This window comes from Ascaphus truei, chromosome 2 (genome assembly GCF_040206685.1).
Source record: "Ascaphus truei isolate aAscTru1 chromosome 2, aAscTru1.hap1, whole genome shotgun sequence".
Lineage (NCBI taxonomy): Eukaryota > Metazoa > Chordata > Amphibia > Anura > Ascaphidae > Ascaphus > Ascaphus truei.
Window position 1 is genome coordinate 363814345 of NC_134484.1, and position 24164 is coordinate 363838508.

At 41.7% G+C, this 24164-nt stretch overlaps 1 protein-coding gene across 6 annotated transcripts in view; it reads left to right on the top strand.

Moving 5' to 3' along the window:
• Positions 1 to 24164, top strand: part of RARB (retinoic acid receptor beta) — a 506982-nt gene that overhangs the window by 460711 nt on the left and 22107 nt on the right. For 5 of the 6 annotated variants that reach the window (XM_075586964.1, XM_075586968.1, XM_075586966.1 and 2 more), the window contains 2 exons: positions 13479 to 13639; positions 21056 to 21232. In XM_075586964.1, the coding sequence (XP_075443079.1) occupies positions 13479 to 13639; positions 21056 to 21232 (338 nt within the window). The remainder of the gene's footprint in view (positions 1 to 13478; positions 13640 to 21055; positions 21233 to 24164) is intronic. The other variant, XM_075586965.1, reaches the window with a different exon arrangement.

The window sequence follows — 24164 nt, forward strand, 5'->3', positions numbered from 1 at the left end:
TCTCAGTTTAGTTTGTGAATGATCCTGAGAAGGGGAGGTGCTCGTTCAGAAAGCTAAAAAAAAAAAGTCTAGTTATTTCTTTATGGCAAATAAAAATATCACGTGTGAGCACATTCACATGTTTCCGACAGGTCTGCAACCCTGTCTTTCCCCTTTATCACTTAGCATACAGTGCTTCCACTGCAGCCAGGGATTCTGGGTAATGACAAGCAAATAAGCACACAGTGTCACCTGTTACTTCTTGTCCATGCAAATACAGCAAAACTGACCAATTTTCATAATTTTGTGACTAGTAGTGAAATAACTATTATCTTCATATTTTCAAACAGTGTGGTCTATACAGGATACCCCGCATTAACGTACGCAATGGGACCGGAGCATGTATGTAAAGCGAAAATGTACTTAAAGTGAAGCACTACCTTTTTTCCACTTATCGATGCATGTACAGTACTGCAATCGTCATATACGTGCATAACTGATGTAAATAACGCATGTGTAACAGGCTCTATAGTCCCCCCGCTTGGACACAGCTTCGGTACAGGTAGGGAGCCGGTATTGCAGTTCAGGACGTGCTGACAGGCGCATGCGCGAGCTGCGTTTGCCTATTGGGTGATATGTCCTTACTCGCGAGTGTACTTAAAGTGAGTGTCCTTAAACCGGGGTATGCTTGTATCTCTCTAAATATTCGCATCTGGCATGTTTTTGCTATTTTTTCTGCACTTGCGAATGTTCACAATTTGCAACCAACATGAAATATATTTGTGTACTCCTATGCTACAGTGTGTCTAAGGCCTGGCACATAGTGGGATCAGCCTTGCTGATCCGTGCTGAGGCGCGCTCACGCTCAGCACTGAGCCCCTGCAGCCGCAAAGAGAGCGGCTTTAGCAGGGGCTCGCGCACGCTTCCGCACGCTTGCGGAAGCATGTGTCTCACCAAGATTTCAGATTTGGCGCTCGCCGGAGCGTAGGGCCGGTCACGTGAGCGGTTCGACCAATGAGGGCAAACCAGCTCCGTGACGTCACTGACCCGCCCCCAGACACGCCCACGGACGGCGCGCGCTCTAAGGCCACGGAAAGCACCGCTTTCTCTGAGCCTCAGCGCGCCTCCGCACGGACAAAGTGTCTATGTCCCAGGCCTAACGTTTTATTTTAAATAATGTGAAATCCAACTCGGACAAGTTTGCACATCGACGTAATCAAGCAGCCATAATATTTTATTTCATGTTGTTTTGGTTATTGCACTTTTGTGAATCTCTCCACTGAATCTTTAAGATTAGCTTTATCTCAAAATATCTCTGGGCTGCAAAACGAAGGGCAAAGAACCTGCACCAGATTTATTAAGGAAAAATGTATCCAGTGAAAGCAGTGAGATTTTCTGTGTTCATAAAATCTGTATTGTGACTTTGTAGTATTTTTATCCTGGTTTTGCACCCGGGAAACTTTGATTAATAATCCCGAAGGTGATCTTCCTTTCTTAAAATATTAATTTATAAAATATTCAAATAAATTTAAAAAATGTTGTAAGGATGACAATTGCACCTTTAATTCAATTTTTTTACAGCATTTAAAACAACATTTTGCCCCAGTTAATCAAACATGCAATCCTCTAATAACAATATATGTTAAAGGAGCAATCCAAGCTATACCCTCATATGTGTGTTCTTTTTTTTTTTTTTTTTTTTATTTTAAATTAATCAGTTCTGTAGTATTCGATAATACTTACTACATTTTTTTTTAAATTTCAACTCTTAATGCCATTTTTTTGTAACTTAAGTTTTTATTGGTTTTCAATGCAAAGCAAAAAAAATAGCGTACATCCATCGTTTCGTTTAACAACCAACGGAAATCATAATTAACATAAAATCCAAAGAAAAACATAGTACAAAATAAGAGGGGGGGAGGGGATCCTTTCCTCGATTTAGTGTCCCTGTAACAAGGGACTTATCCCTGTTCACAAATGTGCCTCTAATCCAGCAGTGTGGTGGTTAACTGCTGTTAGGCAATTAACTAACACCAAAGGGCTGATTACAGGTGTTAGAAAAAGCCTGCCTCTGAGACAGGAAGGGAGATTCCTTAGTCCACAACTCGGCTGAACCAAGGAAAGACAGATGTCTTGAGTGGCAAGCTGACAACAAGACAAAGGGGACAAGATTCTAAACCTGGAGCCTGACATTGCCTTAGCACATAAGGGTGCGGATCCAAGAGAGCAGAGAAGCCTCCCCTACAGCAACCCAGCTAACAGATAAGACTTTTCTTATAAGACTATTATCTATGTCTATATATATATATATATATATATATATATATATATATATATATATATATATATATATATATTCACTGGGCTAACCACGCAGTTAAAGTGAACTGGATCACAAGTGTATATATACTCCAGAGTGGAGCGGATTTTGTTTGCTGATTTACATGTTTGCTGTGTTTAAAGCAACAGGCGCAATAAAGCCTTATTTAATTTCACCTTAAAACAGTCTCCATTGCGTACCTCTGAACACGTCTCTTACAGTCCCCTTATTGTCGTATCATAACATATGATAATTTATTCGGACTCGGGTGATACTCGGGTGCCTACTCCCTGTGCGGTCCCAATCCTCCACTGATGTCAAAACTATTTGCTCTCTCTGCAGCCCCAATTTCTTCCCAATCGTCAAATGAGAACGCATCTGTAACTATCACAGCCAAATTGTGGTAGCAATGGCAGCCAGACTTTTAGAAAATTGACGCCAGTGTCATTAACTAAACTCGTTAATTTTTCCATCTGGCACACAAACCAAATTCTGTTCCGAATCTTAGGAATCGATGGAATTTCTTTCTGTTTCCATAATGCTGTGATCTCGCATCTCGTCACCGTTGCAAAATGAGCAACCAGTTTATTCTCTACTTTGGCCAGGCCCGGTGTTGGTCTATTTAGTGCAAATAGCTATGGGTCCATTGGGATTGTGAGGTCGAAAATCCTCTGGATCAAATCTCTAATTTTCTCCCATAAAGGGGAGATCTGAGGGCAAGACCACAGCATATGTAATAGATCAGCGGACTCTCCACATTGTCTCGAGCACAATGGGGAATACCCTGGCACAAATCTAGTTAGTTTGAGTGGGGTGAGATACCATCTCATTAAGACTTTATATCCGTTCTCCTTTTAGCTTCTGGACGCCACCGTGAAGATCGCAGTCCAGTCTTCTTCTTCCAGTACCTCTCCCAGGTCCGCCTCCCACTGTGTCATGTAACTTAGTTTTTGTGTCACATCAGAGCCGGAACAGGTTACTTCTCAATACATTTGCGACGTGAGTCCACAAGTGTCAGTTTCTATAAGACAGCGCTTTTCAAATGTTGTCAATGGGGGGGGGGGGGGAGGGCGGGGTTGTGTTTATTGTAGAATGCTCTGATCTGGAGGTATCTAAAGAATTCTGAGTGGGGGATGTTTTTATCAGATCTGCTTTGTTCGAATGATTTGATGCAGTTGTTGCCCTCCAGATCCCTAAGTCTAGCAAAGCCTTTTTGCTTACATATTGAGAAATCGGCACTATTCATACCTGGAGCAAAATCTGGATTGTCCCACAAAGGAGTCATCAAAGAGTTCCTGGTAGTCAGGGCGCATTTGAATTTGGAGGCCTCCCAAATTGACAACGAGTTGGTCATTGAGGATAGCGACATTTTAACAGACTTAAGTGCTATTTTTGGGTGCCAGATTCGATTGTTTAATTCAAATGGGGAGCAAACCTCTCTCCAGTGCCACCCATCTTTCCAATTCGGGGTCTACCTGCCATTGGGAGATTTGACATAATTGTGCCACTTTGTAGTAGGACAACAAGCAAGGTACCGCTAGCCCCCCTCCTCCCCCACTGATTAGGTTGGATTCATAAAAACCTTCCCTTTCACTCTCGTTTTTTTACCTCCCAAAATAAACTTGGATATCACAGACTGAAGCGAGAGTATGTCCTTCAGTCTCAGTGGAACTGGTAGAGTCTGGAATAAATATAGGATTCGTGGGAGTAGGTTAATTTTTAATGCTCTAGATTTTCCCACTACAGGAGATATTGTAGGTTGACCAAATTCTAATGTCCTCTCTCAAAGTTTGTAGTAGTTTGGGGAAGTTCGCCTTATAAAGATTCTTAAATTCTTAGGTATTTGATATCTTTGTGTTGCCAATTCAAATTGATCGCTATTAATTTTTCCATCTCCTTTGGTAGATTTATGTTCAGCGCTTCTGATTTTGTTTGGTTAATCTTAAAGCCTGATAGTTTATTGAATTTCCCTAGCAAGTCGAACAGATTTGGTAAAGGGGTGAAGGGTCTAGATAATGTCAGAAAGACGTCATCTAAATACAGAGCAGCAGTGTGTGCTTGATGGTTAATATCTATTCCCAAGATGTCTGGGTTGTTATGTATCTGTGCAGCTAGTGGCTCCATACATAAGGCAAATAAGATGGGTGATAGGGGGCACCCTTGCCTTATGCCACTTTTTATTTTAAAAAGATCTGATGGGAAGTCCGGATGAATTACCTTCGCAGCCGGACCGGAATACAGTGATAGGATTGCTTTCAATATTCCATCCCCAAAACCAAATGCTCCAAGTGTGGCTTTTAAGTATGGCCAGTCAATCCTGTCAAAAGCCTTTTCTGTGTCTAGACTTAGCACTATAACCTGTATCTTTTTTTAATTGGCTAAGTCTAGACACAGAAAAGGCTTTTGACAGGATTGACTGGCCAAACTTAAAAGCCACGCTTGGAGCATTTTGTTTTCCACCCAGATCAAGTCGGCTTTATTAAAGATCAACAAGCAGCGGACAATACACGACGAATCATTGATCTGATAGATAGCCAATTAAAAAAAGATACAGGTTATCTATCAGATCAATGATTCGTCGTGTATTGTCCGCTGCTTGTTGATCTTTAATAAAGCCGACTTGATCTGGGTGGATTAGTCTAGGCAGGATGTGACTTAAGCTGTTGGCCAGTAGTTTAGCATAGATTTTGATGTCCGTATTTATTATGGAGATTGGTCTGTAGCTTTTAGAGTCTAATGGGTCTTTCCCCTGCTTATAGATTAAGGAGATGGACGCCTGGAGCATGTGTTATTTAATATAAAAAAAAATGATCTATCTCTTTACTAATCGATGGAAAGATTTCTGGGATTTTCAGAATAGATTCATTAAGTTTCCATTTTGCTCCCGTTCTGTCTAGGTTAATTTGGGCGCACCTTAGCTCAATTGGTCCATGATCTGACCATGAAATATCATGGATCCCAGCATAGGAGATCTTTGGGACCAGTCTGCTCAATATAAAGAAGTAATCGATTCTGCTATAGCTTATATGAGGGTGCGAGAAGAAGGTCTAATCGCTTTCGAATGGGTGGAGTTCCCTCCATGTGTCCACTAATTGGTTTTCCCTCAGGCCTTTGAGTAGTATGGCTGAGCTATCCCTGCCATTATCTTTGTGAAGGCCCGATCTGTCTAATTTTGGGTTCAGGGCCAAACTAAAGTCGCCTGCTAGTATTATAAATCCCTTTGCCACCTTATTCAGCTATTTAAAAATGACGTAAAGAAAGAGGGGACTAGCTCACATGGGGTGTAAATGGTGGCTATTGTTATGTGTTGGCCTTTTACTGTTCTTACTAGTATCAGGTACCTCCCCTTTCTATCTTTGCTAGTCTGGTCTACCACAAATGGGAATCTGTTGTAGAAAAGTATCGCCACTCCTCTTTTCTTGTCATTAGCGGAGGATAAAAAGAATTGTCTGAAATATTTGTCTAGGTATTTAGGGTAACTTTTTTTACTGAAGTGTCTCTCTTTTAGCATAACTATATCTGCGTGTTTTCTTTTATAATCTGCCAACGCTATACCACGTTTACCGGGGTTGTTTAGGCCCTTCACATTATGGGAGATTACGGTCACCGACATTTGAACCTTTCTGACCAACTGCTTGCAAATATAAGCAGAAAAAAATGGAGAGTGAACTCCTGAGTTCCAATGCTAAACAATCATATATAATGATATGCAATCACTGTCCAGGTGTATCTAGGATTGGAGTCTCCAGCAGGTATAAATTAGAAAAAGTATATGGTAAGATATAGGGTGGTTATATAGGTATAAAACAAACCAGTCGGGGGTTAATAAGCAAATGTGGACCAGGGGCACAGGGAAATGCAACCACCGTAACATATGCTGTGACCCATAAAAGTCCCAATAATGCTAACCTTACCCGACTGGTATCCGAACCAACCCCTGAAGCCAAGCAGTATGCTGAAGTGGTGTCCCGTATTGAACCATGCACGGCTGCCGGGTACACAATAGCTGTAGATCCCACGTGTACGGCGTTCTTGCGGGACACACCGGTAGAAGGTATCGCTGCACCGCTATCTGGCTTGCGAGCCCGCCCCTCCGCTCACCGGTGTTGTTGGAACAGGAGCTGCGTCTCTGCAACCAGCCGCGCCGATCTGGGGACCCACGTGATGGTGCGTATGCACGCACAGGTCGTCCTCGAGCCGCATCCAGAAGGCAATCAGCTGTGTGGAGACCGGGGAGCCAGTGTGCGATGCCTTGCAGCGTGTGTCAGCTGGATACCGCCCCCTCCGTGGATGAAGTGAATCACCTGCTACCGATAGAGACTCCTGTGTGCTCCATTCGTAAAACGTGGCATAGGAGGTAGAAAAGAAGGAATGGTCACTACTTCCTAGTGAACCAAAGCAAGTGTTTGATGAATAAAAAGTTCTTTATTACAAAAAGCTGGACATCATGCAAACAGAACTTTTTATTCATCAAACACTTGCTTTGGTTCACTAGGAAGTAGTGACCATTCCTTCTTTTCTACCTCCTATGCTTGCAAATATAGACTGAAAACTTATACCGCACAGGGAGCCCCCCACCCAGAGGTGCCGAAAGTGATATTTTGGGAATTTGCAACCAATCCTTTTGGGACTGCCCGCAGGAGGAGGACCAAATTTTGGGATAGGTAAGAGGAAGGGAAAGAAAAAAGGGAACACATTGGTAGAATCAGATTTGGTCAGGGACGAATCTGGTTCTCTTGCCCTTGAGATGGGTCTGTCAACCGGACCACGTTGTTGCGTCTATCCCTGTTCTTTGTGTCTTCTTGTCTATCTTCTTGGCCAACTCTGAGACCAGGGATTTGAGATGGGCAGTAGTTTTCTCTGTTTTTTTTTAAGGGCTCTGATGGTTTAGTCTATAGTCGTTTTTTTTATTTTTATGTTATCTGTACTGTTCCCAATGTTACTGATGTCCTTTCTTAGTTCAGCAAGCTCTTTTTGGACGAAGGATTTCATTTCTCCACAAAATTCCCTGAGGTCACTTCTAGTTACCAGGTGCTGGACTCTTCTAGCGCTCCTGTCATCCAATTGTTCTCCGTCGGAGCCAGAGCCCCTGCTCGGGGTTGGTGCTCTGGATCCTCCCGCTCGCACCATCTCGTTTTTTTTAAAGTATTCTGTTAAAACGGAGGATATTTTCTTTGATTGTGACCTGGTGGTCATCCTGTAGGTTCCGCTGACTGTGGCTAGCCGTGTCCAGCTCAGCAACTAGGCCTCCATTCACACAGCCGCTGCGCATGCGCCTCCTCTCAATGCCATTTTTAATGCGTTTTAATATACTGGACATCCTTTGATTTCTGTAGTAGGTTTTAGGCCATTTCCTCAGCAGTGCAAGATCTTTGAAACACTTTCCTGTTTGTTATAATTTGTTGCCAATATTTTCAGCCGTTTGAGCTGCAAACTGCAACAATAGATAATGTTACCTTAGTAATAAGGTATACATTGTAGCTGCTGAGTTACACTGACTGAAGGATTGATTGAAACGGGAAGGCAGCCATTTAATGAACCCAGGGAAGCAGGATCTTTGCTGATAGACAACGGGAGAACTAATCGAGTGGCAGCTAAGATCATTAGTTTTCAATAAAGGTAATCAAAGGCTGTATATAGTAAAACAAATATATATATATATATATATATATATATATATATATATATATACACAGTGTTCGACAAATCACCCAAAAATCTACTCGCCGAACAAAAAATCTACTCGCCACCTAGTCCCGCCCCCAGCCCCGCTTTTTAAAAAAAAAAAAAAGAATAAATTCCTAGTAAGAACAACATTCGTTTTTGACATTAGTTTATTTATTGTATTACATTATACTACAATTAGTCCTTGTTACGTGTGTGTGTATGTGTAAATGTTCCTGAACCCCATAACTAGTGCCTGGATGCCCCCGCGTCACAATATCTAAAGCAGCAATCCCGCCTGGGATCTTACCTGATCCGCAGTCCCTCAATGTCCAGGTACCCTCATTCCCGCAATGTTATACATTGGAGGGGAGGTGTTCCCTACCTGTCTTCTGGATTAGGGGGGATTCCGATGTCTTCCGTGTGAAGCTTGAGAGTTAGATCTAGAAGAAAGCAGTATAGGTTATTTCGGTGTAGGTATAGGGCAGTTAAGATATATAGGGTAAATAAGACATCGAGAGTGAGAGAGAGAGAGTGGGTGAGAGAGAGACAGACAGAGAGAGAGAGAGACAGAGAGAGACATAGAGAGAGAGAGACATACAGAGAGAGAGAGACACACAGAGAGAGAGAGACACACAGAAAGAGAGACACACGCAGGAGGGCAGCAGGTCCCTCCGCACGGCAGGAGGGTCTCTGCAAGGGGCCGCCACCCCTCCAGAGGCGGACACCACCGCAGCACCCTCCCCACCCCCCGAAGCGGATCTCCACTGCTGTGTGCTATGTAATCCTCTTCCTTTTAAATAAGGGCAGTGTAGTTGTAATTCGGTAACCTATCATTGCTGGAACTAGAAAAGTACGCAGGACTACAACTCTCAGAATCCTGTGAGTGAAAACTCAGCAACTAGACATCAGCCAATCAGAGCAGAGACTCGTCCAGCCCACCCCTCCCCTCTTACACAGGTCGGCATTAGATAGGACCCGGTACTTCCTGTCTCTCTCTCCCACCGGAGCTGCAATCTCATCCTGCTAACTCCCCCTCGGGTAACCCAGGCTGAGGGGTATGATCTGGCTCTGCGCAAACCGGGAGATTGGTTGCTCTGACTTCCTGGACCTCGGAGAAGACTCTTCTGACTCCAGATAAGGAGGTTCCAGACGCACACAGGGAGAGATGTACACCGGGAAAGACACACGCACAAACCAACCCCTGACTGATCGCGATGCAGCACGCTCCCCCCCCCCCCCCCGAAGCGGAAGCGGGCCCCCTTCAGAGGCGGACACCCCCGGGCAGCAAGCGGGGATCGGGGGCAGGAGGGGGAGGAGATCAGGGGCTGGAGGGGGAGGAGATCAGGGGAAGGGGCTAACCCAGAGCTGCCTGCCGGCCCAATCAGGGAGGGGGATTATTTATTTATTAAAAAAAAAAAAAATGGCGCGAGCAGGGGAATTCATAGAGCCGCAGCATGGCTCGCCAGCGGCCTAAATCCACTCGCTTTTTTGGTTAAGGAACCTTAGAATTCCTTCCCCTCTCTCCCTGTCCGTACCTCTCTCTCATCCCCCCTGTCTCTATTCCCCCCCTCCCTTCCCCTCTTACACTCCCTGTCTCCCTCACCCTCTCTCTGTCCCTCCTTACAATCCCCCCTCCCTCCTCCCTTACACTCTCCCCCTCTCTCTGTCTCCTTTACACTTTGCCCCCTCCCTCCTCCCTTACACTCTCCCCCTCTCTCTGTCTCCTTTACACTTTGCCCCCTCTCTCTTCTCCCTTACACTTTCCCCCCTCTCTCTTCCCCCTTACACTCTCTTCCCTCCTTATACTATCCCCCTCTTCCCCCTTACACTCTCACCCCTCTCTTCCCCTTACAGTCTCCCCATCTCTCCTCCCCCCTTACACGCTCCCCCTCTCTTCCCCCTTACACTCTCCCCCACTCTTCACCCCTTATACTCTCCCCCGCTCTTCCCCCTAACACTCTCCCCCCTCTCATCTTCCTTACACTCTCCCCGTCTCTCTTCTTCCCCCTTAATTTGCCCCTCTTCCCCTGTTACTCTTCCACCTCCCCCTCCCCCATACAACACCCCCCATATAACACACAATAACACCCCCCATATAACGCAATAACACCCCCACCCAGATAACACACAATAACCCTCCCCCAATATAACACACAAACTCCTCCCCACCTCATCCCCCCATAAAACACACACACACAGGAGGAGGGAGAGGAAGAATAGCAGTGACCAGGCTGCTGCTTAGCTGCGCAGCTGCTGGGTCACTGTTGCACGGGGTATCAACATGCCGCCGGTCGGTTGTTCCAGCTCTCCCTCCCTGGCGGCCGCGGAATCCCTTAGAGGTGCTTAGTAATTATGTTTCTTAGAAAACAGGTTTGTAACTTAACAGCAGGTCATTTTCTCTGAGGAGGAATACACAGAACTGCTACAACAACATAAAAAGCTTCACCATACACATTTACAACATTTCTCTTATACGTGTTTCTGTTCTAAGATATGTAAACGTTATTACATACACAGGATTGAAGCAGTTGGTCTCCATTAACCCCATTAATTTAAGCTCTGGGGGTTCCCTGCTTCCGCAGATATAGACGTCCGAAGGGGGTTCCGGTCTCTCCTGCAAGTTTAAAGCTCCTGCGTCATATGGGCCAATAGGAAACCGTACTGGATGATGTCACAGCTTCCTATTGGTGCGCAGGGTGCGTGAGCTATGAAAAACAGCCATCACGTGATCCCTGCTAGGTGAGCAGAGTGGCTACCGGCACCCCTACAGAGGTAAGTATCTCTGGAAGCAGGGGGTCTCCGGAGCTGAAATTAATGGGGTTCAGCTCTCGAGACCCCCTGCTTCAATCCAATATTAAACAATAAAAACAATTGTCTGCTTGGTTTACCGCTTTAAGGGCCATTTATCAAAATGTTCTGGCTACAAGACTGGGGCAAAACACTAAACCAGATGTATCCATCAATAAGACCAAGTGATTTCAGGTAAACGTGTTGGGCGCTGGATGGCATCCTGTGGAATATCATTGCTTGGTAAATATGGGTCATTATCTCCAATACCGGATTATAGAAATAAGAAAATGCATACTAATGATCCTGTCACCCGTGGCTGTTTTTTAAGGGTAAGCCCCTGGCTGTATGGCTTACAGTCTTCACATGGACTAATGCGCTGTGTGTTGGCTGTATGTTTAGCCTAGTTACTCAATTATTGGCTGACTCAGCGTTTCTCTGCCGCTGCTTTGATCATAGCAGTCTAATTAAAGACTTGTAACATAAAATTGCCCAACAAGTAAAACAAGTGAACAGAGATGGTTTCTTTATATTATATTACATAAAGGACATCATCTCTGTTAACTCGTTGGGCAATTTTATGTTACGAGTCACAGGTGACAGGATCATTAGGCAACACTATAAACAAATAAAGTCGGATACGCGCCTGATTAATAGCTCTGACCCCACAAAGGAAACAAGAGATCACTTAGGCTGCGTCCATAGAAGGACCAACAGCGCTGAGCAGTGCGGACGCTCCACGATGAGTCATCCTCAAGGAGGATGTCTTGAGAGGAAGCGTCCGCAGGCGTGCTGAGGCGCAGGGATTTTCATCCGACAGGAGAAAATGTTTTCAGACCGCGCTGAGGATGTCACGTGGCTGCCAACATCCAATCAGGGTGCAGCTGACGTTGACGTCTGCTCTTCGACCCCTGTTGACACCGTGATGTCATAGCTCCGCCTCCCAATCGCGCACGCTGGCTCGCCTGCTAGTCCATGAAATCGCTCCTGATTGAGCAGGTGAGCCTCAGTGTCAGCGCGGAGGAGTGTGGGCTGCCCTACTATGGACAAAGCCTTACTTGTCTCCGGAACATCCCTTAGGCTATAAGCTATACAATCACCAAGGGGACATGAGCCACACACAAGTTTTTTAGTCATGGTACACACACCCTGTGGACACTCTGCACCCAACAATAGCAATTTACTATTATAGCGCTCACATAGGAACCGACAGTTCCAACCTACGGTCAGTAGCCAGATACTCTAGCTTCTGTGCAGGACACAGAAATAGGTTAACATTTTCATTATTTGAGTGTACAGCCATACACTTGAATAACGGCACAGTGCCACTAGCCGCATGAAAACGTAGCAGCTGATACAATGCATCAGACAGCCAATGAGATTGTAACTTGGCGATCTCGCGCGAAAATCATCTCACTGAGATCAGCTGGAAGCGGGGAGAGACCTATATTAGCCGGGCGGTTGCAGTGGGTCAAACAGTTCTCTTTGATAAAGGGCAGACGCCTGAAACGCGTAAGAGATTTTTACTTACCCACTACCATGATGTCGATCATGCAATAAAGGATTTTTATTCACCTTGGTGTATAGCCCCTGCATTTGCTCTGCTGTGCTCCGCTCACCTCTCGCAGGACTTCTCTAGTAGCAGCTGATACTGTCGACCCAAAAGTGATTATCATCACGATAATTATGTAAACTGTTTGGAGCACCTGCCAAAATAAACATTACTTTGGTGTTCAAGGACATCGCTACCTCATCATTCCCCACTCAGCTACATCACAGTCTTCTACTGTATTTCCCTGAGTGGAATCTGGGATACAATCTAATCTCTGTGTACACTAAGTTAGTTATAGCCCCTACCTGAGAGATCTTCCTCCAGCATTAGCAGAGACGTCTGCGCAGGGGGGAATAAGGGGGCATCAGTAGATGCACATACACCGCAAAACTTTAGTGTCTTACCAGCTCTGGACCAAAACTGTATTAACACATCAGGATATACTGTATATTGATAAATGTGTAGCTGAATATTCACCATTCTGAGCAATAGAGGATAATTCATACTTTCAGAACAATTGAAGGTTTGACAAGGTTTTTGATTTCAACACTACAATTTCTTTAGGAATAGTATTCTTTACATATACACAGACGGATGTTCACAACAGGACTCAGTACATGTTGAATTGGAGTTTATTCGTTTTTCTGCCTATTGGAGTACAATCCTATACTAAAGTTAAAAGACATAAAAACACTATAAAACGTAGAGGATTTAAAAATAATGTTATTGTTGTTTACTATTTATATGTTATTAAAGTTTGTTTTAACCGTTGTTCGCAGTTTCGCATGGACCATCTAAGAATTAACTATATATAATAATTCTGGTCTGTAGTGCACCTGTCTAAGGGATTCTTTGTGTGGATTGTATCTCTTTGATACAATCCATCAGTCTCATTGTATATTCTCTCTACCTCCCAGGTAGCACACAGCAAGCATAACCTTTGAGTTTGGAGCGAGGCACCCTATCTGTTCTATCAATAGTGTTAGACTGCACTGAATCCAAGTCCTTGTCCTTTTCCCCAACTCAAAACTCAAGTGATTTGTGCCTGTTGTGTGAGATATCTCTATATTATATACTCTTCAGTCCCACCTATTAGTTACCTCTTGTCCACACTTTCTCATAGCATTTCAGCGTAGGACCCAGTATCTGAATTGTCTTCATTTTTCCCTCTAGCAGTCAGGAATGACAGAAACAAAAAGAAGAAGGAGCCTTTGAAACAAGAGTGCACAGAAAACTATGAAATGACAGCAGAACTGGATGGCCTGACAGAGAAAATCAGAAAAGCTCATCAGGAAACTTTCCCCTCTCTGTGCCAGTTGGGAAAATACACTACGGTAAGTTTTACCTGCTAATCATTGAGGGCCAATATGCCGAAGAAACAGCATGTAGGATAAGATCTTCTGTGTTGTATCTGCAGGAATAAATGGCAAAGACATGATTTATGATTGTGATGCTCAGAATTCACTGCCATTTCCATCACAAAGCAGATTTTGCTCCCTTGTGTAAAGCTTCATTCTCTGTCTATGCTATATAACGATGAATTATAGATACTGGTAAGAAAGTATTAAAATGTAAGGCGGAGCGCCGTCCTTTACATTAGGCTTTCGCAACTTTTGCATTGTTCCTTCATAATAAAGACCTACATATACTCTCAAAATGGCTTTGTGTATTAGCGCTAAGCAGTTTTGTTTTCCCCCGAGAGTGGTAGCATTCTTGTCAACAAACGCTTGCCCTACTGCTGGCTCTAGCTGTGATTGTGGTGAAGAAGCAACTCGCAAGCACACACCATGAGTGACCTGTAGCAGGAAACATAACACCCTGCCAGCTAAAGCAGTAAGCGATAGATTTTGAAGATAGAGTTTGCTATTCTCCTTTTGCAAGCCATAATACTCTGGATTGCGCTCTGATACGTCACCATGAGGTGTAATCAAGAATTTAAAAGCTTAAATTATTCAAGTCAAACTCCAGTGAAATGCCAGCACGTTGGTTCACATCCACTGCTAGCAACGTGGAACATTATTTTGAAAGGGTAATCATTTATTTAAATGGGGGACGGAAGAAAGAAAAAAAAAATGTGTCCTTTGAAGGCTACAGTTTTTAAATGAAGACGGCAGATGAGGTGGTGTAATGTAGACAATGATCAATCGCCTAGTCTTTCATCTGTCGTTGGTAACAAAAGATTATTATATTTAAAAAAAATAGATGATCTTGTGATTTTGTTAATTCTAAGAAAAATAAATGACAATGAAAGTTTTGGAAGGTGACTGCAGATTTGCTGATATCGGAGAAACTGCTACATGTCTTCCCAGCTGTCACTCCTTTTTCTTGCTTTCGATCACAGCAATCAATGCAGACATGCTGTTAAATAAGAGGAATTAATGTTGTGGCCAAGCATGTTCTTCCCTCTTGGGATGTACGCTGTATTCTGGATTGACGGTTCTGATAAGATGGAGACGGAACCCCCCCAACCCCAAACACCCCCCCCCCCCCCCAAAAAAAGGTCTTTGCTTTAACCCTTTCACAGGTTCTTTGCATGGGCACTGTATGATGCATGACCCTTTAAACTACATTTAGCTTAATTGAAATAACTTACACAAGATGCAAACATAAGGTGTTGGTAAGGCTGCAGCACAATTTATTAAACCATCATAACAATACATAACTTAAACTATGACATAGTTACATAGTAGATGAGATTGAGAAAATACATATTTTCATCAAGTTCAACCTATGCTAAATTTAGACGACAGATACTTATTCTTTGTATTCACAGTATATTGATCCAGAGGAAGGCAAACAAAACACCCCAGTGAAATATCATCCAATAATGCCTCATAAGGGGAAAATGTAATTCCGTTTTGACTCCAAATAATGGCAATCAGATTAATCCCTGGATCAACATCCTTCCCATGTTTACTTATCTAAAAATATGTCCAACCTTTTTTTGAAGATACCTATTGTATCTGCCATCACACTGTCCATGGGTAATGAATTTCACACTTTAACTGCCCTTACTGTAAAGAACCCTTTACATAATAAAGTTAACATCTCGCCTCCCAGCCAGAGAAAACATAGTTCATAAATAACAATGGCTCCAGCCCCCATCCAGGAGCCTCCATTACCATCAAAACCAAACCAACAATTTACCAATTCTGAGACCATGCTCAGAATTAACCCTTTTCCAACCTTATGCTGCGATAAATAAAACACTTTTTTATTTATTTTTTATAAATATAACATATAAACATATACAGGTAGTGGAGGGAAGGGGGGGAATCTTCTTCACAAGTGAGTGATAATACCGTGCCATCTGTCCTTTATTTCTATCCCCAAATTCCCGCCCAAACTTGACTCCTCCCTGCCTTCCACCCCTCAGCCAATGATTTCACCCTTCCGCTTAGCCAAGCAACACACGTTCAACCAATCCCTAAACACCTGCCGTATCTGCACCTGGTAACAGCCTACACTTTTCCCGCTTAATTCACCAGCTTTCCATTAACCAATCACCTTTAAGCCCCTTCCACAGAGGTGAATCAGGGGTCATCCCCTGTCCCATGTCACCCTTTGGCTAATTGCTTGTGGGGCTTTCGGGAGCAGTGCATTGCATAAAAAGATTAGCCTTGTCATAATGTCAGGGCTTTATTTTGTTTAAGAATCTTACAAATGTATGTTGAACTAGGCCTGACAGATCAACGATTCTTCTGTCAGCAAAACACGATTGCGTTCGGCAATCTGGAGATAGATCTGCTATTCTGTAGTGCTAGTTATGTTGGTAACTCAGTTGTGTTTTCATGTATCTTTTACACTTGGCTAGTTACAACATGCTAGAGGGTCGTGTAGCGCATTGCAAAGGTATTAAAAAAGTGGATTTTAAAGCTTTTTCTTGGTTATACAGTTCCAGTCCAGAGGTGTACAGTAGTTTTCTGGACATTTTTCTCAATGGTGTGTTCTCTGCGGACAAAGGTGCAGACTGGCGCTGAAATGCTGATACAAAAACCTGATTCAAATCTAGATGCAGTAATGCCGAACTGTTCTTTGCATGTTACACTTCTCCCCTGAGTGCTTACCCTAAACGGTAGGATTGGTATCAAAGCATGTATTCAGTACTAGGATTTAAATTAATGCCGGTTTGCAAAATTTCTAACACATATAAGTATTTAAATACTTTTTCTATGTTACAGTAGTTTGAAAATATGTTAGAGAATGAGTCCCTTCTCAGACTAAAGGGAACTCATGGCATTGGGATGTTCAATAGGTTGTGTTAACTTAATGCCTTTTAAAAAACAAAAACAATAAAAAATAACAAATAAGAGGGATTTTGAATATATATATATTTTTTTTAATGGTGAACAACTGCTTTGGATGTTTTTTACATTAATTATCTAATTTCTTCTGGAGATAAGACTATTGATCCTGAAATCTACAGCTTTTTAAAAATTATTTGTTGTTGTAAAGTAATTATGATGCCATCGTTAGTTAAACATATAAACAAATTCAGCAGACTTGAAGAAAAGGAAACGTCACGTTTCACAGGATACACATAAGTAAAATTGTTACTTTAAGGGTGATTGAACCTTTCTAAAAAAGCTAATGACACTAAGTGCTTTTATTTTGGGCCTTCCCTAGGGAACTGCCATGTTGTTTTATTATGTCTAGCTTGTCCCTTTTGTGTGATGTCATTGTGTGTTCATAAGACCCCAGTCTTCTCCCCTCCCTTCTTCCCCCCTTCTGATTGTTTATCTGAGAGGGACAAGATGGGCTAAAGGTGTAGTTCCCAATTTATTCATGCAGGGTTCCTGATAAGCAATTATCATGCATTTGGAACCCACAAGGTTCGGGAGTTGGGCCTCCCAAAAATTCCCACTTAATAAAATCATTTTACTTTGTGTAATACATGTAGTCATCGCTATCCAACGCTTTGCAATGGAACCCCATGGGCCGTTTTTTTAATGCCGGAATGCGTTTTCCGACGCCTGAATGCGTTATCCAACGCTCCCCGGCACTGATTAACATGGGACTCACTTTGCAACGGTTTCACTATCCAACGCTACTTCCAGAACGGATTCCGTTGAATAACCGAGGACTGCCGCATATTATTTGGGTTATCGATGCATGGAAACTGCCTTCTTAGCTTGTTTCACTACCTCTGTCACTACCAGAGCTTTCTTACTCTCTATCCTCATTTTTCTTTGCCATCTTCTGTATAATCCAGTGTGCCTGTCCCTCCTGTCACGCTCAGCCACCTGTTAAGTCCCCAGAGTTCCCCTTTGGGATCCAGACCCCTAGTTCACCTTTAGGGTGCCTTTTTAATGTTTAAAGCTGCAGTTCAGTCAATATCCTGCATGTGTGTTTTTTTAAATAAATCAGTTCTGTAGTAAGAAAAAATACTTTTAGCATTTTCTGTTTTTAAAAAAACAACTTTGAAAGACCAATTTTCTTGTATTCTATTTTAACAACCATTTACTAAGGCACTGCCCCTTCATGTCCTATCACAAACCCTGGCACACCCCTTTGTCAGCCCTGCCCTCCCTCTAGCACTTGTCAGTGCAGGAGTGCTCATGAATATTCATGAGCTTCCACTGACTGACAGAAGCAGATGAATAACATATCCCATATCTAAAGGTGTCGTCAAATTTCACCGATCAATACATGGAGAAGGAATTGACTGGCAGCTATACAGTTCTTTAGGTAATTAGAGATTGCCCACATGAAACTATTGAATTAAAAAAAAAAAATTAAAAATTAAAAAAGACTGAACTGCAGCTTTAATGTTAATGTAACCTTTATGAAGAACGTTATTTGAATGTTGTTTGTTCTGTAGTGTAATGTTATGTCTATTACTCTGATGGAATGGACCCCACTTACTGGGGACCAGCACACAACCACGCGATTCCTATCCCCAAGAGGTCACATGTACGCAATTCCGGAAGAAGAAATGAACAACCTCAATTTACCCCTTAAAACATGTCCCTTCATTGTGACTACACTTGAGCAACAAGTACATTCACAATATATATATATTTTAATATCCTGAAACTTAGGAAACATACAGTGTATTAGAACAAGTTGCCAGAGCATTCCATGAAGTCATTCTTCCTTGCTTTGCTGTTAGATGTGGTTATTACATTTGCATTTTGTGTGGAATACTGTGCATTATATGTAATCGAATATGTGTCAAATGCAATCACATGATAAAGTAATCTCATATGATACAGATGAATATTTTGTTCACACTTGCTGGTTCCATGTAATGTCTTTTTTTTTTCCCAGATGGATAAACTATTGCAAAATGATTTCCTGCGTTAGGCTCTGCATTGTGTATCTCTTTACCATGCAGTGTTTCTATGGACTGGATAAACAGGCTATTAAATTTAATTACAGTCTGAATGACTGCACATCTTGTTTTTTCTTTCCCTTCCCTGATCTCATTTCCTCTTGATGGGCTGCATTTTGCCCAGGTCTTTCAGGATGAAATGAACTCAATCTGAAGAGTGCACAGGCTTGCTAAATGGCATGAATGCTTTAAATGCACAGATGCGACTGTTAACCTGCTACCCTTGGATTCTAGAGAAGCATTTCTGGAGCTAGTAGTTTGCGTTGATAAATCTTGTGACAGAAGAGTTCTTAACACTAATACTCTCATCAGAAAGCTTTGATTGTATCAGCTGGCGTGGGTTGCGTTCCATGTGATGGAAATGACAGGTTTATATTCCATGAGAAAAACATATTGCTAGTAATGCTGTTACATTACATCTGACTTGCACTGAAGTTGACATGGCAAGACCTGGAACATCTAGTGTATATTCACGGGAAGGCATGTTTATACCTGGTGCCATGATAATCATAATAGGGCCAATATTTGCAGCAGTTAGTCACACAGATCGATGACTCGTGTGCTTGACTGTTCTGTCCACCTGCTGAGTATTATTTAGATATATTTTAGATTGCTGATTCCTTCAGTATTCCGAGTATTCTTTTGGATCTTGCATTGATTCCTTCAGTACAGCTTTTTTTCACTCCTTTTTTTCCCCCCTTAAACAAATTGTCTTTGCTTTTCCTTATTTATTTCAAATTAAACTCACCAGTCACATTCCTTTTATTTATTCATACTATGTTTTTTGTTTTTATTGCAGCAAATCACTCTACTCAAATTAAAATATATATTTGTTATGAATGTTTTTGACCTGCCGTTTTTTGCTTTTTGGTATTTTCTTTTGCCTTTCTTCGGTCCTGAAATACCAAGCACAGAAGAAGGATGGAATTAAGTGATCACTAGGAATAGCCATAGAAACCTTGAAACCCCCAAAAGAGCAAACATTCATACAGTAACGCCACGCCGTCATATTAGTGGATTTGTGAAAACATATTAGAAGGGTTATGATTTGTGAACAAAGCTTACATATAAATGCATTATGTAGGTAGTCAAAAATGGGCAAAAAGGCGTGCACTGCCAACCGGTATAGATAGCTGGACAAAAATCCGTTTAAAAGAAGTTTATTAAATTGAGCACAAAAAACATAACCTCTGACGCGTTTCAAACCGCCTTGGTATCAATTTTGATAAAGTACCATGGCGGTATAAAACGCGTCAGAGGATTTTTTTGGAGTAATGTGTTTTTTGTGCTCAATTTAATAAACTTCTTTTAAACGGATTTTTGTCCAGCTATCTACACCGGTTCACAGTGCACGCCTTTTTGCCCATTTTTGAATACTTACCTACGGCTGGAGTACGCGTCTATCAGAACTGTTTTTTCACTATAACGCGGACGGAGAAGGACATCTCAACCCGTGAGTTATTCTATTCAATTACACAATGCAGAGCCTAGTGTGACAGCAGGACATTTGGGGGATTGCGGGGGTTGGCTAGATCGGCATCGGTTTACCTACAGCGGGTCTTTCGGAGCTGATTGTTCCCTTCTCTGCTCCCCCTACTTGGGTTATTTGTCCACTATATAGAAGCGACTCGCAGCTCAAGCCTTATTTGGAACATGCATACAGCTCCAGGATTGATACAGAATTGTTGCACAGGAATTACTTATAACAATGTTGCTTTTTCTCTACCTTTGATCTTGAGCACCAGTTTTGGGGATGTAATAAATATTCTACTACATTATGTAGGTAGGGTGTTGTTTTTGTAGAAAGACGTGAGTACAACCCTCAACAGAGTATACATGATCAAAGCTTTGTGCTGTTCTCACAACATGTGTGTAAGCAATGATCGATTGTACAATCACAACTTAACCAAGTATCCAAATACATTTCAGGAGGTGAAGTTTAAAAACGTAGTAAGGATACCATTCAGAAACTCTGCATAAAATGTTGAAAAATGGCTTCATAATTACTTTAGTTGCATTACATTTAGTTACAGTCAAATGATTGCACCTAAAACGTTCTCTGACACGGGGAAGGTGCCCTTACACCATACTGGTCTCATTTCAGTTGGTCTTTACATATCATGTGTGTTTGACTATTCTTAGCCTTGTGTTTGAAAACCCATTTATTTTTTAGGGACAGAGCTGTTCATCATGCTACCTTTGCTTTATTTTTACTTACAAGTCTGACCCTTCTGCAATATGCTATAAAAGCACCTCCAAGTGCTAGGGAAGAATTGATCTGTATTCCAGTAGTTACGACTAAAAGCTTTGCCAGCTCGGGGCAGGCGGTTTCTCCACGTATTGTGTAGGGACCTCTGTTTCACTAAAACAAAACCTGAGTGAATACTGAATCTTTGTTTTATCTTGTCTCCCTCAGAATTCCAGCGCTGATCAACGTGTTCGACTAGACCTTGGGCTTTGGGACAAATTTAGCGAACTTGCTACAAAGTGCATTATTAAAATAGTGGAATTTGCTAAGCGGTTGCCCGGATTCACCAGTTTGACCATTGCAGATCAGATCACTCTACTAAAAGCGGCATGTCTGGATATTTTGGTGTGTATTAAGAGATTTTTCATGTTCACGAAGTGCAGCAGTAACCAAGATGTGTTTCCTTAATGTTATATACTGTGATTTAGCCAATGTAGTTCTATATGTCAAATTAGTATTGTTAGCTAGGAAGAAATTGGTTGAGTAGAAATGGTTTCTTAATTGGCTAATATTTACAATTGCAGATTTTCAGAGAGACTGATGGTGTCCTTATGAAGAGGAGCAGATTTAGCATTATAGATAGAGTTATATTTACTAAACGATGCTACTCCATAAGACCTTCCGACATTGGAAAACACCTCATGGTGGCGAAGGTGTCTTGTGGAACTGCATTGCGCAGTAATTATGACCTGGAATCTTGAGACTTACTTTAAAAAAACAATACATTTCCCATCAGTGAGTGCATTGCATTCATGCTTTCCATCATTTGTCAGCAATAATTTCCATTATTTTATTCTTTAGAGATCTGCTTGTGCGTTATATGCTCTATTGATTTATGTGCATAGTTTGATTTATTAAAGGGAGGTGGAAAAATAACTAATGACACAACATATTAATAACTTCTTGTTTTCTCTAAAACCTTTCCTTGGGAGGGACATTTTATCTTTCCTGGGTTCTGCCACCTAAAGCCCTTGGGCGTCTGAAGGGGATATGGTTGTGGTATCTGTCCTTATGGAGAGCACAATGCCAGTTTTATGTAAGTTGCCTTATACTCTTCAGATATCAATTGGAGTGCAGGCTTTTTCAGATACCTCTATTATTGTACTATTTTAGAATTTTATTAATAATCAATGATCAAGTTATTGTTTCTGTAGCACAAGTTAGCCAATAAAGGTATGGTTTCTACCCAACCAGTTTGTATTTGTGTGCTAAACAATATGCTTTCTGGATAACACATGATCAGGATTTCGGGCAGCTCTGAAAAGTAATGGCTGACAGATGGAGTTATTTACATTTAAGTAGGCGTTTCTGCTTTTGGGGTTTAGTGAGTCGTATACCATACATAGCACAAGCAAGTACTACGAATGTGAGGAGCACTACTAAATTCTATACGCAGGAATATTCTATTTAATAAATTACTTTAAAGTTAAATGGATGCCATGTGTGCAACATGGGCCGAAGACGGATGCTAATCACGCCAACATTCATTTTTTTATCTTGTTTCTTTAGTTTCCAAGATATTTGTCACCACTAGTTTCTCTGATGAATGTCCTGAGTACAGGACTGAGACGTTAATTCTGAAAATTACATAATGTGAAGAAAAAGAGTGACGTACACAAGAAACATTTGGTGTGCCTGAGCTGAATTATTTCCACACATAACTGTACTGCTTTTAAGACCGCTGAGGTAAAAATAAGTATGAACCTTTTCTCAGATCTGGTGACATTTCAGATAGAATTGGTCTAGATGCCCTTAAGTTACTTTTTTTGCAGGAGGTCTCTGTAATTGGGAAGAAGGTAACTTTATTGTTGGCACATACAGTATTATTAAAAGCAGGAGCACTACCTACTGGGCCACTTGTGGCTGACTTTGAAGCTGCTTTGAGGGAAATAAAAGAATGGCAAAAATGTTCTATGGTCAAAGATATAAATGCCCAAATAAATCATATATATTTTGGGATTGCACCTTCCCATCCATACTGGGAAGCAATAATAATCTTCACCTGTGACTTCTATTTGTAGTCAGGTGAAGATGAGGCAGCATGTGATGAAGGATGATGTGATACGTGACAATATTTTATGTACCAGACACCCAAGTACAGTACCATAGTTGTCATGGTCTACAGCAGTGCTGCATACTAGGTAGGAGTGTAACTTGCTGTCAGGATGTGATCATACCTGCAAAAGCAACACCAATACCAACGCACATCCTTTCCCTCTGTTTTGCCTAATAAGCCTGCAGTTTATTGGTAATACTAACCCTTTCTGAAAATAAAGAATAGTGGTAATGATTTACAGACTTTGAGGTGTCCTTCAACCCCAGTGGTTCCTAGCTGGTGTTATTAATCAGACTGTTGCTAAAAATCAAACAAATCCCTTCTCAGAGTACACTAACTGCTGTGACCTTTTCTTCATATTCAGTCAGAAGTGGTTGTGAAAAGCTTCTCATCTATGACATTGATGTATGGCATAAACATAGGAACAGAGTAAAGCTATCCTCTGTTCTGCAGAAGGGAGTTAAGCTGAGGTTGCCCTGAGGATTTTCTCACTGTGCATTCATTCATACTGTACTCTCTTATCACTGTTGTGTGTGTGTGGTCCATCTCCACAAGACACAGCAATATATCACCAATTGCATGCCTGTCATTATTACACTATTATGATAAGTCAAAGCCGCCTCTCTCTTATTCCAGTACACATGCTGTGATTTATTAAGGATGACGGTTTCTCAAGCTTGGGTAGTCACTATATCAGTGGTGGTCAACTTGTAGACCAAAGATCATCAAGATGTCAGCAGAAAGTTCAACCTATGACTATTGTATCATGTTCAAAATATTATATTATGGCTTCTAGTCAAGTTCGTAATTTTTTTTTCTAATTCTCATTGTACTTTACTCCTACTTCCCAATTGTTTTTTTTATTATTAAACTGTATTTCAGGTTGTAACTCTGGGGAAAGAGTATGTATAGAAACAGCAGCACATCCATCATTTTACTCAAATTCCTTAATGTACATATTACTTATAGAGGAATAGTGATGACTCGACATTTTGGTCCCATCAGCAGAGCAGAGGGCTAAAGTTAAAATAATAAATAAATTGTAAGAAACCCAGAAAACTGAGTAGTGTAAATAAAATATGTATGAATTAAGTTACCATATACAATTCTGCAAAGCATCAAATATTTCTGTCCCTAAGGGAATTACCATAGGAACCATGTAACATACAGCATGAGGGAGCTGCGTCTATGGTCTTCTTTTCAGATAAGGTTATTCACCAC